This window comes from Corvus cornix, chromosome 2, assembly GCF_000738735.6.
Source record: "Corvus cornix cornix isolate S_Up_H32 chromosome 2, ASM73873v5, whole genome shotgun sequence".
Taxonomy (NCBI): Eukaryota; Metazoa; Chordata; class Aves; order Passeriformes; family Corvidae; genus Corvus; species Corvus cornix.
The window spans coordinates 150,501,368-150,517,102 of NC_046333.1; the positions used below are offsets into that span (position 1 = coordinate 150,501,368).

A 15,735-nucleotide genomic window follows, 5' to 3' on the forward strand; every position below is an offset into this window, starting at 1 on the left:
GGATTGGAGAATCATTGTTCCCTTACACAGCTATAATTCCTTTCAAAGATGCCACTGCTTCCAACTCCCTGTCTCTACACTTTCAAGCAATCTCTATGTTTATGGACAATTAAATTTCTTATTCTCTCAAAACTGTAGTTTGTAAGTGTTTTTCCAGATTTTCCAGCTAACATATGATTATGTTCATAAATATGAGTCATAGAGCAAAGGAAAGGAGATGATGCTTGACTTCTAAATCAGGACCTGATACCGGAATCGTTTCGATCACGCTGCCTCACCAACAGCTCTTCCTAACCTAATTTTGCTGCTGGTTTACGCACATGTCAATATATGTGAAGTTTGAAGGCATTTATTCACCCAGACATCAATAGACATTGCTCATAAAAACCACTGTTCTTTGAGAAACTCTCCTTATTTATAGACAAACAGATAATTTATTCCCAGTGATGAAGAAATTTACTATTAATTATTCAAAGACTGAATTCACTCCACCTATTTTTACGCTCTTCAAGGTATTGCCAAGACAGGATCCATCTCTTATAGTCCCTGCAAGTCTTTGCCATCCTCTTGGAAGATGTTTCCTTACTAATGACAGAGTAAGTTTGCACCAAACAGATGTATAAACTGTGTCTTAATTAGGCACTCACAATTAAGTACAATGAATTAAATTCTTTCAAAAATGTCCAAAAAGACAGAAGGCAAAGACTTCAATGAGACAAAAACCACTCTCCACAGACAGCAAAACTTAATTTACTTCACATTTGGGAAGCCTCTTTTCAAAAAAATCCAGTATCTACATCAGGCCCTTAAAATCACATCCAAGTGACACATTGTTTCTTCAGTGTGTACTGGGGTGCAAATTTAATGGGAAAAAAGTCCTATATGCATATATATTCACATATATTTTTAGATATATATATCTCACCATAAAATGATGATTGCTCATTTTAATACTGAGCTAGTTTTGCTTCACAATTTTAGCTGAAGAACCTGAAAGTGAGACGTTTACAGATATATTCTGATTTATTTTTTATTTAAACACTGTTTAAATATTTTGGCTCTCTCCTGCTTCATCCTAATCTATTTAGGGACAGGAAGCCCATGTAAATTAACAACTACTTCCTCTAGGATAAGAGGACAACCTTTTTCTACGCCAGTTCCTTGTAGCACCCTACTGCCAAGAGCAGTTCGTATTAATTTTTCCGCCAGATCATTTACAACATTAAATTTCAAAGAAGCACCTAAAGTCTGCCCCTACAAATTCCTTCCTGAGTGTGATGCACTCAGAAACATCCCCAGGGAAGGCAGTACCACCTCATGCAGGACCACCCATGGAATGCTCCTTGGTGTCAGTCACCCAAACTCCTCTTCTGAAGGTCCTCACCACAGGGAAAAATTCCATTGACTACAGAACTACTTTAAAATCTGATTTTCTAAAGTTAGTTGGGTTAATTCTCTACCAAACACACTCTGATATTGACAGGAATAACCACAATCATGGCCAGTGACCACTGCTACTACTTCAAAGTAGAGGGCAATGAATCTGTTCAAGGAACTACAAAGAACTACTGAATTTCCATTTCTGACTCATTTGCTCTACAGGATATGTGCTTTATTCTTTCATCTCCAGCTCTTTTCTAGGATCCCAGGATAATGTGAAGGAAAATTCAGTGTAACAGTGTTATATTTCACGACAGAATTTATTTTCACTACAAACCATCCAGAAACAAGGTTTGACAGAATTTCTGGATCCTCAAAATTTGGCTAAATTTACAAACAAGAAACATGCAAAATCAATTTCCAAAAGTATATACATGCAAAATGCTCCAAAAAAAATTTCCATCAATCAAGTTCTACTAATTCCAGTTAGCATGCAGAGCTATAGATATCACCAATCATAACATTATCCAGACTTAAAGAGACAACAGCTACAGCGTTGGATCAACTGCCAGAACTTTTGATTTTGGAAACCAAACACAGGCAGCAACAGCTTCATGGCTTTGGAGTTTAAAAAATAAAGCAAATTCCAGAGGCCAGCAGCCACCTAAGCAGACTATGTGTGTCCTACAAAAAAACTCAGCATTGCTACCAAATATAATTGCCAAATGCACCAAAAGGGGACAACTGCAGTGGTGAGGCTCCAGGCAGCAATTATTTTTGTGTGTACTGAAAAAATAAAGATAAAAAGCAATACTAAAATATGCAATGAAGGCAAAGTGGAGAGGCAGGAGATGGGAAAAAAGCTAACTATTTTCAAAGATACACAATCACAGCCTACCTTTTTAGACCCAACAACAAACTCACAGGGCAGTATGAGAGAAGAAGGGGGAAAAAAACCAGAAAGGAACAAAACAGAAATTAGAAAGACAGAGAACAGAAAGAAAATTAACAGCCACATACAGATACTGAGATCATCAACTTTGATAAATCAGTGCTCAAATCCCAGCTATGTCACCGTGTAGAGAAAAACGCATCTATAAACAGGGCCCTACATTCTCATCACTCCACAGCATTAAATGGAAGCCAGTATTAAAAAAGAAAGAACCTAAGACACAAACTGTTGTAAACAACATTAAAATGAGCTTATCCAAGTAGATTTACAATCATACTTAAGTATGTTCATTTTTTTTAGCTGAAAACAGAAATAAAATTGAAAACTTAAATGGGATTTTCAGTATTTCTGGCTCATGTTTCCTAGTTTTCAGTTTGTAGGACTTTTTTATCATAATGAGAACATGTGTTTCCATTGTTCTCCATCAATCTCCCAGCCTCTATGAATAACTATCAAGCACAACTGATTTCAGAAACTTTTTCAATTGTCCTCAGGAGCCCTGGGACCACATAAATATTTTACCCAATTTACAGCTGAAGAACCAGAAAGAAAAAATAAATCAATTTGCCAAAATCCCCTCTTGGCTGAATGCCCCAGGAATTAAACCAAGGTCAGACTCTCAGTCCTACAATTTCTGTTTAACAGAACAACCTTTCTTCAAAACTTTTTAGGACTTAATCCACTATTTTTCATACAGAAAGTTTTCTACCAGCCATAAAAAGTTCTTATTCACACATAAAACAGTGAGTATGCTGTCACCTCAGTACCAGTTCTGGGAATGTGTCTCTCCTGCTCATTACACAAGCAACTTGCAAAAGATAAAGATCATCCTCATTTTTTCCAAGAATTAACTTACTTGAAATGCAGCATAATAATTCACCTTCCTAATTTATGAACTTTGCATCTTAAAAGAAATCAATCATGTTGCAATTATTATGTAACCAAGCTAATGAAAGTCTTGTAACTGGGTGAGGGAGAAGATCAGGTTTATATATATAGCCCTGATCATCACATAAGTATTAACCTTAGTATTTGACAATAAAATATTTGGAGACGAGTATCTTTTAAGAAACAAACAATGTTCAGTAGTTTTAATTAGTCTTCAAATCCCATGATCAGAATTACTGTGTCCCTTGTAAATTCTTAACATATTTACCCTCAATCTATCATCCCAATATCTCCAGGTTACAGCAGCACCACACATTTAATGAGACCCTTGCTAGACACTGAAATGTAACTTCAATTTTAGAAGTTACAGGTAAAGAGATGCTTATTTAGCCTAAGTAGGCATCCACAATTACAGCAGCAGAGACACACTCTCTGTTACAAGCATAAAGAGTGTGTCTTCTCTGCCATCTATTTAATATAGAACTTTTGTGCTTTTTAAGTAATTGGTTACACACTGACTCGGAGGTTGGGATACATCATACAAAAAAAACTGGAAATGGACAGAAACTATAGAAAAAAGATCAAGGTACTTTCTTTGCCTTTAACCCTTGGGAAATTTCCACCTTTTCTAGAAAAAGCTGTTCATTTCCCTCAATATCTCAATACCATGTTTTTCTTTCTTTCTGTAAAATTACTATGCTGACAGACTCAAAACCAACAAAGTACCAAAAGTTGTTCTACCAGATCTTTTCATACCCACTTCCTGCACTCAAACAACCTTGAGGCCTCCCTGAACAGAATTACATCCAGTCTTGCAAAAACAGAAACTGGTTTCTATTGAAGAAGGTCCTTCCTAGCCCTGTACCTCCCTGGTACGCAGTGCTTTCCCTTAATTAGTGAATCTGTCACTACAGACGGGAATGTGCTAAAATAAAATCCTGTAATTGCAAGCCAAGCAATAAAAATCTCCCAAGTAATAAAATGCAATATTATCACTAGTTCACATCCAAAGACTTTGGCTTGACAGTACAAGTTAGTTTAATAAACTGATCTGAATTCAACCGTATTCCATGAACCTGAATTTCTGCTTTACAACACAGAGGTAGGAGATGCATCAGGCTACTTGAAAGGTGCCTAGAAAGGTTCCTGTGCAGAGAAGCTAAAAATATATTTTCATTCCGCTTTCTGAAGTTTTAATGTATAAATCCTAAGTTTTAAAACAATCAGAAGTACTAACTTCACAGCAAAATAAAACTGAAGAACTTTCTTACTATTGAACGGAACAATTAAGAGTATTTAGCAACTTTTCCTTGAGCGGTTCGGTGCAGCAAACATTTCAAGTACATCCATTGATCCAGACTTACTGAAAACCTGTTTGGTATTCAAACCTTCCAGGCAAGGGTGTGTGCAGAGCTGAGCCAGTGATTAACTCTGGATAAACCCCTGTGTCCACACAGGCAGGGTCACACACCTTCCATTCTGCAAAGAACTGAAGCATCACCCTGAATCTGTTTGAACTCCTCACTGCAACAGCATAAAATACCTGCTTGGAGATGTGTGGACACATTCTGCTGTCACTCGAGCTCCCCACCAGTTCAGAACTTCACAAAGAGTATTTATTTCCCACTAGCTACAGCACAGCCACTGCTCAGAATTAAGTCATTTATCTAAGAAATCGATTTCCAAAGTACAGTTTTTTAGAAGACACAACTGAACAGCAGAATTAATTCTGATTTTGAGATTCTTGGCCAACAGTTCCCATTTTCTGTCTAACTGGAATGGGAAATTTTGATTACATTCAATCAAATTTCATTCAAACTGAGTAATTAAAGACAGGATTCTAAAAAGGCTTGTCCAGTGTACACAACTTTACCACCCACGTACAAAAAGCAGCAACACAGTAATTTATTCTGATAATTGAATAATAGCGCAGGGACAAACCAGGGACCAACAAGTCAGAGCCAGTTCAAGTGCTCACGGAAAGGGGCAGGGCACAGGAGTACTGCTGGTCCTTCAAGCACCCACAGATAATTTAACAAAAGGCTTCAAACTAATTAGCAATCTGGAATGCTTTCTTCCCATTTCCAAGGCCAGGACTAACTATGCAGGCAGAGCTGATTCATGTGATCTAAAAGCTTCACAACCCTGCCTGGACAGCTCCGGACAACCCTGCCTGGACACCTCTGAGCTTTTACACACAGTAATAACCTCTGTTGGCATCCCTACAGTACAACACAGGTATGAACACTACTGCTTCCAAACACGATAGGGCTTCCACACCTCTGTCTTTGCCAGGACAAAAGGTGGTTGCTTCCATCGCCTAGATTTGACTGCCAACAGCAGAGTCAAACAGATTTTGCATCTGCCTGTAGCTATCAAGCCAGAATTACTTATCCCTTGCACAAGAACTATGCAACACTCAAATCTGACAGATGAGTATGCAAATGAGGAGGAAGGAAAAATGGGGGAACTCTAACATACACAAAACCAAACAGTTGTAGCAAACAGGTAGCAAAACATGACAGGTAAAAAGCAGTAACAAATAACTACATAAAACAAAGAAAGACTGGGAAAGATGCTGGACTTCATAATCAAAATAAACAGTCACTCTCATAGAATGAAAAAGTAGACAGAGGCTTAGAGGAAAAAATACAGTAAGTAGAATTAGTCAAATACTACTCAACATAATGTAAAAATAGTTTCATTGATGCTAACTGAATTTTTTTTGTTAATACTGTGTATCTTTAAAACATTGGAAGCTTTCCAGCAAAAGTCTCATTACAACAGAATCTGTCAAACCACTCCTGTGACTTCTTCCTACTATTTGATGAGCTTCATCAATTAAATGTATATATATGTAAACAAGCTCAGACCATCAAATATACTGAGCCTACAAGTTAAATTCTCAGACACAGTAAGATCAGGACACAGCCTCTGTTGGAATAAAGCTCACCTTGTCCTTTCTAATAGGCTTATTCTAAAGGCTGGCAAGTGCCACAGATGTGTGTTTCTAAGACCTGCAAGCTGACAAAAGTAGCTGCTTACCTACTATCGGTGTCCAGACCTACAAAATCCTTCTTCTCAAAAGGAACACAGAGGAGGGGGATCTTGTCTCCAGATTTATCAGTGGCTCTATCAAGCCGCTTTGACTCCAGCACTATGAAGAGGGACTCAATAAAATCTTCTATTCTCTTCTCCACAGTTTCACACTCATCATAACTGGGATAAAACGCCACATCCGTGCGGGGCTGCTCTGCAATCTCTCCTTGAAGCCCAAAGACAAACAACCGGGAATCATAGAGAGTAGAGCCATACATTTCCTTCTGAAGATGGAATTTTTCAAAAGTCTGAGGCCATTCCTTGGCAGAAGAACATTCCGTGATAGTGATCAGCCCCACAACTTTGCGGTGTGTCTGAAAATCCCCCCACTCGTTGTTCTCTGGGGGATAATGGTGCCTGTATCGGATGTAGAGCACTCGCTGCGAGTCACGCACGTTAACTTGGCTCACAGCTGAAATCCGCTTGTAGATCCTGAAAAAGCTCTCTTCAGGTACAATGCCAATGGGCTGAACCACGACCAGGAGGGTCTGATGATCCTCAGCACATTGCATGTAGTCAGGAACACTCATTTTGCATCAACTGCATGCTAGTGAAAGAAAAACGCGTATTATTTCTTAACATTCAGAAGTACACGGGGTTGCTGTATCAAACAGATGCTAAACACTTCTCCATCCTGAATATATGTGCTGCGATACTAATATTTGCTTCACCATTTTATTCAATCTTCAACATGTAGCTTACTGATGTTACACTGTGCACAAGGAGTACTTTTAGTTACCTATCAAACAAAAATCTGTAAATTAGGGTTTTCCAACTGAACCTCACTCCCTGTACAGCTACATGAGCCAGTTCACACATGGGGCAGCAGAGTCTCTACCACAACCACTGGGAAGAAATACCAGCTCAGAAGAGCCTGTCAGATTCAGGCTCTTCAGTCCCATTTTCTTGGGGAAATACGGAAAATTGTGTGGAGTGAGATGTAAACAGGCACCAAATTGGGATCACCAAACTTTACACAGCTGTCAGTGCTCGTGCATGGTCAAGCAGAGGAAAATCAGGGCCAGAACACCTATTTTTGAAGAAAAGTGGAATCTTGCTTTCTCAAAACACACATAGGTAAGGACTAGGCAATGTTTTCTGCCTTTACATTTAAGTATTTAGAATTCCTTTTCTCCTGAGCTCTCTAAAACTGATTACTGTACTGCAGCTGGGTCTTGAACAAAGATGCACATCCCTGAGTCCTTTCATGTCCTGGACCCCACGGATCGCTTGGTGAATTTCAGCTCCAAAGCACACCCTGAACCGTAAATATCACCAAAAAACACAAACAAACCAGTTCTCCGCAAAACCAAACACATGGACAAAACAAAACAGAAACAGCCCAGCTTAGACTTGACACCATCGGTTTTACAAGCCGAAAAGTGAGTTCCGAGTCCACGGGGGCACAGACAGGCAGCTGCCTTGAAGAAAAGGGCTCCTCAGAACTATGGACTGTACCTCCCCTCTCCCACGGCACTGCCCGCGGTCTGCCCAGCAGCCGCAGTCCCAGCGTGCAGCCCCATTCCCAGCGTGCAGCCCCTTTCCCAGGGAAGCAGCACCGTCCTGGCACTTCCCCCCGGCAGGGGCCGCAGCGGGCGGGCAGGGGGCGAATGGCAGCTGCCGCTCTTCCCTGTCCCCGGGCATATCCCGCGCTGGGCCCGCCAAGTTTAGCATGGAAAAGGAATAAACTGCAAAAGAGCCAAGCGTAGCAGAGGCGCACACCCCTCGGGCAGCGAAAGGCGCAGGGCAGCTGCTTTGGGTAACCGCGGAAGGGGCACTGACAGCCCGGGCAGGAGCCGGTCTTTGGGCAGCGGGGACGGGCAGTAATGGGGGACGGGGCACTCACAGCGAGGACAGGAACCGCTCTAGGACGGGGGGACGCGGCACTCACAGCCAGGACAGGAACCGCTCTAGGACGGGGGGACGCGGCTGGCGGGCGGTAAGCAGGGAAGCGGCACTCACAGCCGGGACAGGAACCGCTCTAGGACAGGGGGACGCGGCTGGCGGGGCGGTAAGCAGGGAAGCGGCACTCACAGCCGGGACAGGAGCCGCCCCGCTGCCGCCCCGCTGCCGCCGGAACTGACGGCAGTGGCCGCTCCGCCCCGCATGCGCGGCGGGCCGTGGCGGGAGGGCCGCGAGGGGAGCGCGGCGCTTCTCCGCTGCCGTCCGCGGTGTCGGTCCCGGGGCTTCCACGGGGACTGGAAGGCTCTGCCTGTAAACGCGAGGCGTTCCTTCATGAGGAACGCGTTAGGACGAGTGAATGAATGGTTGAATCTTCTGGGTGGTGAATTCCAGCCGACTCTATGAAAACTTAAAGGGCTCTAGCTCTTAGAACGAAGTGATCCTTCCTGGCATTCCCAAACCCGAAACTGGTCTGGTGTCATAGAATCATCCAGTCCAACTGTTAACCCAGCACTGCCACTGTAACCCCTAAACCACATTGGCAGACAAATGCCTTTTAAACACCTCCAGGAATGGTGATTCTACCACCTGCCTGGGCAGTCTATTCCACTGTCTGACCACCTGAACAGTGATTTTTTTTCCCCTTTTTTTCTAATACCTAATCTGAATCTTCCCTGTCTCAGCTTAAGTCTGTTTCCTCTAGTCCTCACACTGTTGGCACAGCAGAAGACACCGACCCTGGCTCACTACAACCTCCTTTAAACTTACTATAGAGAGCGATGAGATCTCCCCTGAGCCTCCTTGAGAAGAGAGATCTTCCTCTGAGAGGATTTCTCAGTCATGTAGCTTAAATGCAAAAATCTTGAAAACTCTGGAAGTATGAAAACTCCAAAGTATGAGCCTTGTATGAGAGTTCAGGTGCGTTTCTGGTGGAGGATGTGGGAACCTTAATGATGTTCAGTAAGGCCAAATGCAAGATGTTGCACCTGGGTCAGCACCTCCTGGTATCAACACAGGTTGGGGAATAAGTGGATTGAGAGCAGCCCCAAAAAGAAGGACCTTAGGGTGCTGGTGGATGAGAGGCTGGACAGGAGCCAGCTATGTGCACTTGCATCCAGAGAGCCAAACATGACCTGGGCTGATCCCACAGTGTGGGCAGCAGGTGGGGGAGGGGATTGGGATTCTGCCCCTCTGCTCTGCTCTGGTGAGACCTTGTCGCTGTTGTACCAAGAATGGTGAAAAATGACACGAGTCCAGTTTCAGGATAAGTGGCTAAATGGCCCTTATTTAATTATATAAATCAGTTTATATAGCTTCGTTCGCAAGGGTGGTATGACACCATTGGTCACTTGACCATCCACGTCTCAGGGTGATTGCTGGAATGCTATAACACCTATTCAAAATATTTTCTTCAGTGTACCATGATAATACTTGGAAAACAAGTTTGCAGGTGCAAGATAGAGCCTTGGTTTACAAAATCCTCAAACTGTTTCTCAGCTAGCTTGCATGAGAAAGAAAAACTTCACAGGATGCTGCAGCAGCTGGAAAATTCCTCTGCTCCTAGCTTTTTAGTATCCACAAGACCTCACCTGCAGTGCTGCATCCAGGTCTGGTATCCCCAGGACACAAAAAACTCATGGTATTCTTAGAGCAAGTCCAAAGGAAGCCATGGAAATGGTCAGAAGGCTGAAGTGCCCCTCCTATGGAGACAGCCTGAGAGAGTTTGGGTTGCTCAGCCTGGAGAAGAGAAGGGTCCAGGAACACCTTATTGCAGCCTTTCCTTAGGGGGAATGTCATGACTTAAAGTAGTGGCACACCAACAGATTAACTTCAATAGAACTTGCAGTGTTTGAAAAATTTAGGTGAGCAATTGCATTTAGGTAGAATCGTAGAATCATTTAGGTTGGAAAAGACCATGAATATCATCAAGTCCAACCTAATACTGCCAAGGCCACATCTAACCATGCCCCTAAGAGCCCCATCTACATGTCTTTTATATCCCTCATGGGATGGTGACTCAACCGCTTCCCTAAGCAGATGGTTCCAATGCTTGACAACCCTTTTGGTGGAGAAATTTTTCCTAATATCCAACCTAAACCTCCCCTGGCACAACTTGAGGCCATTTCCTCTTGTCCTGTCACTTGTTACTTGGAAGAAGAGATTAACCCTCACCTGGCTACAACCTCTTTTCAGGTCTCCTCAGCCACTGTGGCACAAGCTGTGGGCTCCTGGCAGGTCTCTACTCTCCCCTTGGGCTCCCCCAGTTTGGGAGACGTGTGGGAAACAACAGCATAAAAGGAACTGAACAAGCTTTAGCCTTGACCTTCAGTTATCTTCCAAGAAATGGGCAACATTGCCCAGAGGGAAAGGAGGAGGAGAGACAAGAAGCACAAGCTGGACTCACAGTCCCAGACAGAGGCTGACCAACCCCAACAGCAGCACGGCCTCAGGGCCAGAGAGGGATGGGGTGTGCTCAGCCCGGTCACTCAGGGCCTCCCTTCTCTGCCGGGGGCAGCTCCTGCTCCCTTTGTCCCTTTGCTGGGAGACAGTGACTCACAGAGGCAACTACGCCTGGCAAGCTCTCAGCTGGCAGCAGGGCAAAGAGGAGCTCTGAGCAGCTCAGAGGGTCCCTCCCCTGTGCTTTCCCACCACCAAGCTCAATACCCTCAGAAATCTTGGTAGTTTGACGAGGGTTTATTTGTAAATTGAAATCATAACAGACTCTGATAGTATTTATAAGAAACTCACTGTCGGAGTAATGTCAGCTGTCTCCACAAGATGTCACAAGACGGTAAGGATGAAGAAAGAAACCAAGCTTTCCAGACATCCATGCAGCATCCCAGGATATTTGTGCTTCCCTTCCGATATACCATACACAGAATGGCCTCACAAAAGTTCTAACCTCAAGGGAATTATACAGCCTAAGAGATAATCAGCAATAGCTAACTATAAATGATGTCCCCAAATACAATAATTTTGGAATTTTATCATATACTGTGTTATCCTTGCACCAAGGTGCTTGCAACTGCTTACGGTGCTATATTTTATTAATGAATCAGTATCATCTGTAGCCTTGTCCTTATGCATTGGGCAAATTCTATATAAGATAATAACATTCAGTCAATAAACTCCCTGTGTTTTCCATTTAATGATTCTTTATGGGTACACTCCTTTCTCCCCTAAATTCCATGTGAATTATTATTGTGTATTCTGAAAAAGCTCCTGCTCTTCCCTCTCATACTAAGTAGAGGTAATTTAATGGCCTTAGCAGATTTCTTACCAATACAAACCATCAGGCATGTTGTTTGTAAAGCATACTGGAAACTTTTTTATTGAAACCATTAATGAATTTATGCAAATGATGTGTCACCACTTCTGGAAGTGCTCACTCGCCCTGCAGCTCTTACCCAAACAGGCACAGGTGAATTTCTGGAGCCAACGTTCCCAGCAGCAAAACCCCATCCACAAGCATGGTACAACCTTCCTATGCAGCAGGCACACAGCATAAACATGGGGAATGTGATAATACTGAAGATGCAGCCCCATCATCACTTCATAGTTTACACATGCCCTCCACACCTCCCCACAGCTCTAACAAGTGTCAGGATGACCAGACGCATTCCCTGGTACTGTACTACAGCAGCAGAGGTGTTGAGCAGCCTGTAATTACAGTTTGGTTAACAATTTTGTGGCCAGCTGGCCTGTAATCAGAATACACACAGGAGATGCCCAGTTGCCATTAAAAACAAGTTCCCCACACTCCTGTGCCAGCCTTGGGCTGAAGAGCCACGATGAGGGGGTGAGGAAGGGGAAGCCCCAAGGCTACTCCCACCTGCGCTGGGGCAGCAGGAATCCATCCAGGTGGGAAGAGTGACTGGAAAGCTGCTCAGCACAAAAGGAGCTGTCAGAAAAGGATTGGAAGTGCTGGTTGACCGCAGGTGAACATGAGCTGGCATGTGCCCGGGTGGGCAAGGAGGCCGGTTGCATCCTGGCATTCTGTGACAGCAATAGTGTCGACAGCAGGACAGGATGGTTGGTGATTGTTCCTCTATGTTGGGCACTAGTGAGGCCGCACCTCAAATCCTGAGTCCAGTTCTGGGCCCCTAAATTCAGGAAGGACATTGAGGTGCTGGAGCATGTCCAGAGAAAGGCAACAGAGCTGGGGAGAGGCTGGAGCACACGTCTAATGAGGAGCAGCTGAGGGAGCTGGGGGTGGTTAGCCTAGAGAAAAGGAAGCTCAGACGTGTGACCTTATCATTCTACAAGCACCTGGTGATCGGTCGCAGGTTGGACTCGATGATCTCAGAGATCTTTTTCGAGCCAACTTGAGTCTGTGATTCTGTGAAGGGACTCGGCAGCCGGAGCCTCAGCGTGCCTGGGTGCCCCCGGACCCGCGGACAGGGAGGCGGGAACCGGAGGCGCTGCCCGGCGGCGGGCGAGTCCCTGTGTGGGGAGCTGTATTGCAAGGAGCCGTAATCCCGGCGGCGGGCGAGTCCCTGTGTGGGGAGCTGTATTGCAAGGAGCCGTAATCCCGGCGGCGGGCGAGTCCCTGTGTGGGAGCTGTATTGCAAGGAGCCGTAATCCCGGCGGCGGGCGAGTCCCTGTGTGGGGAGCTGTATTGCAAGGAGCCGTAACCGCGGCTGCGGGCGGGCGCCGGTACAATAGGGAGCCGTAGTCCCGGCGGCGGGCGGGTCCTAGGCGGATCCCGGTGCTGTAGGGAGCCGTAGTCCCGGCGGCGGGCGGGTCCTAGGCGGATCCCGGTGCTGTAGGGAGCCGTAGTCCCGGCGGCGGGCGGGTCCTAGGCGGGTCCCGGTGCTGTAGGGAGCTGTAGTCCCGGCAGCCGCCGCCTACAGCTCCCGGCGGGCCGTGCCCGCGGTGCCGCGGGGACGGGCTGAGATGGCGGCGGCGCGGCTGAGCGGTACCGAGAACCGTCTGGTGTCGCTGCCCCTGTCGAGGATCCGCGTCATCATGAAGAGCTCCCCGGAGGTCTCCAGCATCAACCAGGACGCGCTGTTTCTCACCGCCAAGGCCACGGTACCGGCTCGCCCTGCCCTGCCCTCGGGCTCCCCCGCGCCTCCCTTTCCCGGCTGAGGGGCCTCTGCCTTCGGAGCGCTCCCGCGGGCCCGGGCCGGGCTCCCGCTTCCCTTCTCTGTCCGCATCCCGAGACTGAACTGACCTTAAAGCTGCCCCGAGTTCAGAATCACAGAATGGTTTGTGTTGGGAGGCACTAAAGAAATCTGTTTCCAAACCCCTGCCATGGGCAAGGACACCTTCCACTAGACCAGGTTGCTCTAAACCCCGTCCAACTTGGCCTTGGACACTTGCAGGGATGAGGCAGCCACAGCTTCTCTGGGCACCCTGTGCCAGGACCTCACGACCCTCACAGGGAAGAATTTCTTCCTAATATCTGATCTAAACCTACTTCCTGTCAGCTCGAAGCCATTCCCCCTTGTTCTGTCACTACTTGCTCTTGTAAGTAGTCTCTCTCCATCCTTCCTTTAGACTCCCTTCAGCTACTGAAATTTAATGAGTTTCTGCACTGTGCCTAGTGTATGTGCAATTAAATATGGTGCTTCTGCCTTTAGATAGGGATCAACTATATATGTGAATTCTTAGTCTGACTACTCAGTTTTGTTTTAATTTTTAGGAGCTTTTTGTTCAGTATTTGGCTACATACTCCTACAAACACGGCAGAGGGAAGGAGAAGAATGCTCTGACTTACACTGACCTGTCTCATACAGCAGAAGAGTGTGAGACTTTTCAGTTCCTTGCAGGTATCGATAGCATAAGGGTAAATCCAGTGTCTGCTTTGGAAAATGAAATCTTGCTCTTAATGCTCTGTTTTGTGAGGACCCAGTTTTCCTACTGGTCATTGATCTCCTGCATAGCATTCAACTGGAACTCATAAACTACGTCACTAAGAATATTTATTTGTGAATGGGGATTTTTCTGCTTGCCTCTAAATTATGCAGTTATACTATATACAGTTCTCAGGATATTACCTTAGGCGTTTCTTAAATTCCAGCAGTTCCATCTGAAAGCTTTAGGCCTGTGAAAGAAGATCATTGCACATCTTTAGGTGAGAAGTTACATGGACCAAAAATGACATGTAGGAATCTGTAAATTTTGAGAAAAAGAGCTTCATTGTATGGTCCCTCTCTCCTTTTAGATATAAACACACACACATGTGTTTTAACTGATACTTGGGTTTTATATTAATGGCTTGTTGGATCTAAGGCAGTTGAGCACTCAGTTTTACATCAAATAATTTACATCAGCAGACCGTTCAAGATAGTTGCCAGTAATCAGTCATTAAATAGAGTCCTTATCTTGGGCTACTTGTACCATAAGTGGATAGCTCCCTCCTACTCTTACAGCTGTGTAGGTCAGACCAACTTACCTGGTTATTCACTTAAAGTTTGTTAAAAATATTAATATTTCTTTTTGGCTCATTAGTGGTTTGGATGCAATAATATTAATGAGGCAATACAAGTGTTCAAACAGACTATAAAAGCCACAATTCTGCCTTCCAGATATCTTGCCAAAGAAGATCCTAGCTAGCAAGTATCTAAAAATGCTTGAAAAAGAGAAGCGAGATGGAGAAGTGAGGGAAGACGATGACGAGGGTCAGGAGGAAGAGGATGAAGATGAAGCTGTTGGTGACAGTGTTGGATCTTAAGGCCAATGGAAAATTGTTTCATAGTTGATCCATTTTCTATTGTATAAAGGATGTTATTTTTGTGACTGAGAATCCAGATGCTGGATTTATTTATACACTGAGCCATCTGCTTTTGCTTAAAGAAGTTTAGAAATTGAACTTCATACTCGTTGGAGAATGGAATTCTTCCCTCAGAAACACGGCAGGGTAGGAAGAGACAGTGCAAACCTGACAGCAGAGCTTGGTCAGATGATTTGAAGTTGCTTTGTCAGACAATCATTACCCAAATTTAAAATTTCTTTAGAGCAGATTTCAGTTCAAAAGCTCCAAAAGTGGACCAAGTCCATGAAAAAAGTCTGTAAAAACAGCCATGTGGGCACTAAAACGTGGTAGAGGAGGAGATCCATCCCAAGGGCTAATGTGGTTCTGTAGCTGTGGTGGTAAATGGGATAGAAAATTATGTAAATACTTGCATCTAGAGCCCTTTTCCTGAATGAACTCCACTTCTGCAGTTTCTCCTGCCAAAATGCACATTGAAGTCTGTTAATTGTGGGTTCTTCAGAATGAGCAGCTCCTTTGCCATGTGAGTGACAGAGATGGATTTTTCATTTGGTTTTGGTTTGTTTTTTTGTTTTTTTTAATACTACAGAAATGGCAACCATCTTGTGCAGAACTTTACATGCAACTTTTTAAAATAAACATTTTGTATGAAAACTGACAATGGATGCAGAAATTTCCTGTAGTTCTTTCCAGCTTCAGTCACACTCGTGGTCAGTGTGGCAATGTCTGCAGAGTGTCACGGTCACTCTGAGAGAGAGAAGTGACTGAGATCTCTTCCCCAGCTGTGAGGAATGTC

At 44.5% G+C, this 15,735-nt stretch overlaps 2 protein-coding genes across 7 annotated transcripts in view; one reads left to right on the forward strand and one right to left on the reverse strand.

Moving 5' to 3' along the window:
* The window catches only part of TRAPPC9 (trafficking protein particle complex subunit 9), a 462,128-nt gene extending 453,738 nt beyond the window's left edge, over positions 1-8,390 (reverse strand). For 2 of the 6 annotated variants that reach the window (XM_039548555.1, XM_039548551.1), the window contains exons 1-2: positions 8,282-8,390; positions 6,266-6,866 (exon numbers count right to left, since the gene is read on the reverse strand). In XM_039548555.1, the coding sequence (XP_039404489.1) occupies positions 6,266-6,849 (584 nt within the window). In that variant the 5' untranslated portion in view covers positions 6,850-6,866; positions 8,282-8,390. Of the gene's footprint in view, positions 1-2,278; positions 2,790-6,265; positions 6,867-8,165 lie in introns of those variants that run through there. The other 4 variants (XM_039548554.1, XM_039548552.1, XM_039548553.1 and 1 more) reach the window with 4 other exon arrangements.
* Positions 8,391-13,045: 4,655 nt separating this feature from the next.
* Positions 13,046-15,600, forward strand: CHRAC1 (chromatin accessibility complex subunit 1). Its single transcript, XM_039549954.1, has 3 exons — positions 13,046-13,255; positions 13,869-13,995; positions 14,755-15,600. The coding sequence occupies exons 1-3, from the start codon at positions 13,118-13,120 to the stop codon at positions 14,898-14,900; spliced, it is 411 nt and encodes a 136-aa protein (XP_039405888.1). The 5' UTR covers positions 13,046-13,117; the 3' UTR covers positions 14,901-15,600.
* The last annotated feature ends 135 nt before the right edge of the window (positions 15,601-15,735 follow it).

Bases quoted from the DNA above. Each gene is read 5' to 3' on its own strand.
- CHRAC1 (XM_039549954.1), top strand. From the start codon at position 13,118: ATGGCGGCGGCGCGGCTGAGCGGTACCGAGAACCGTCTGGTGTCGCTG. The intron at 13,256-13,868 runs GTACCGGCTCGC...TTTAATTTTTAG, and splicing joins TTCTCACCGCCAAGGCCACG to GAGCTTTTTGTTCAGTATTT. The intron at 13,996-14,754 runs GTATCGATAGCA...TCTGCCTTCCAG, and splicing joins GACTTTTCAGTTCCTTGCAG to ATATCTTGCCAAAGAAGATC.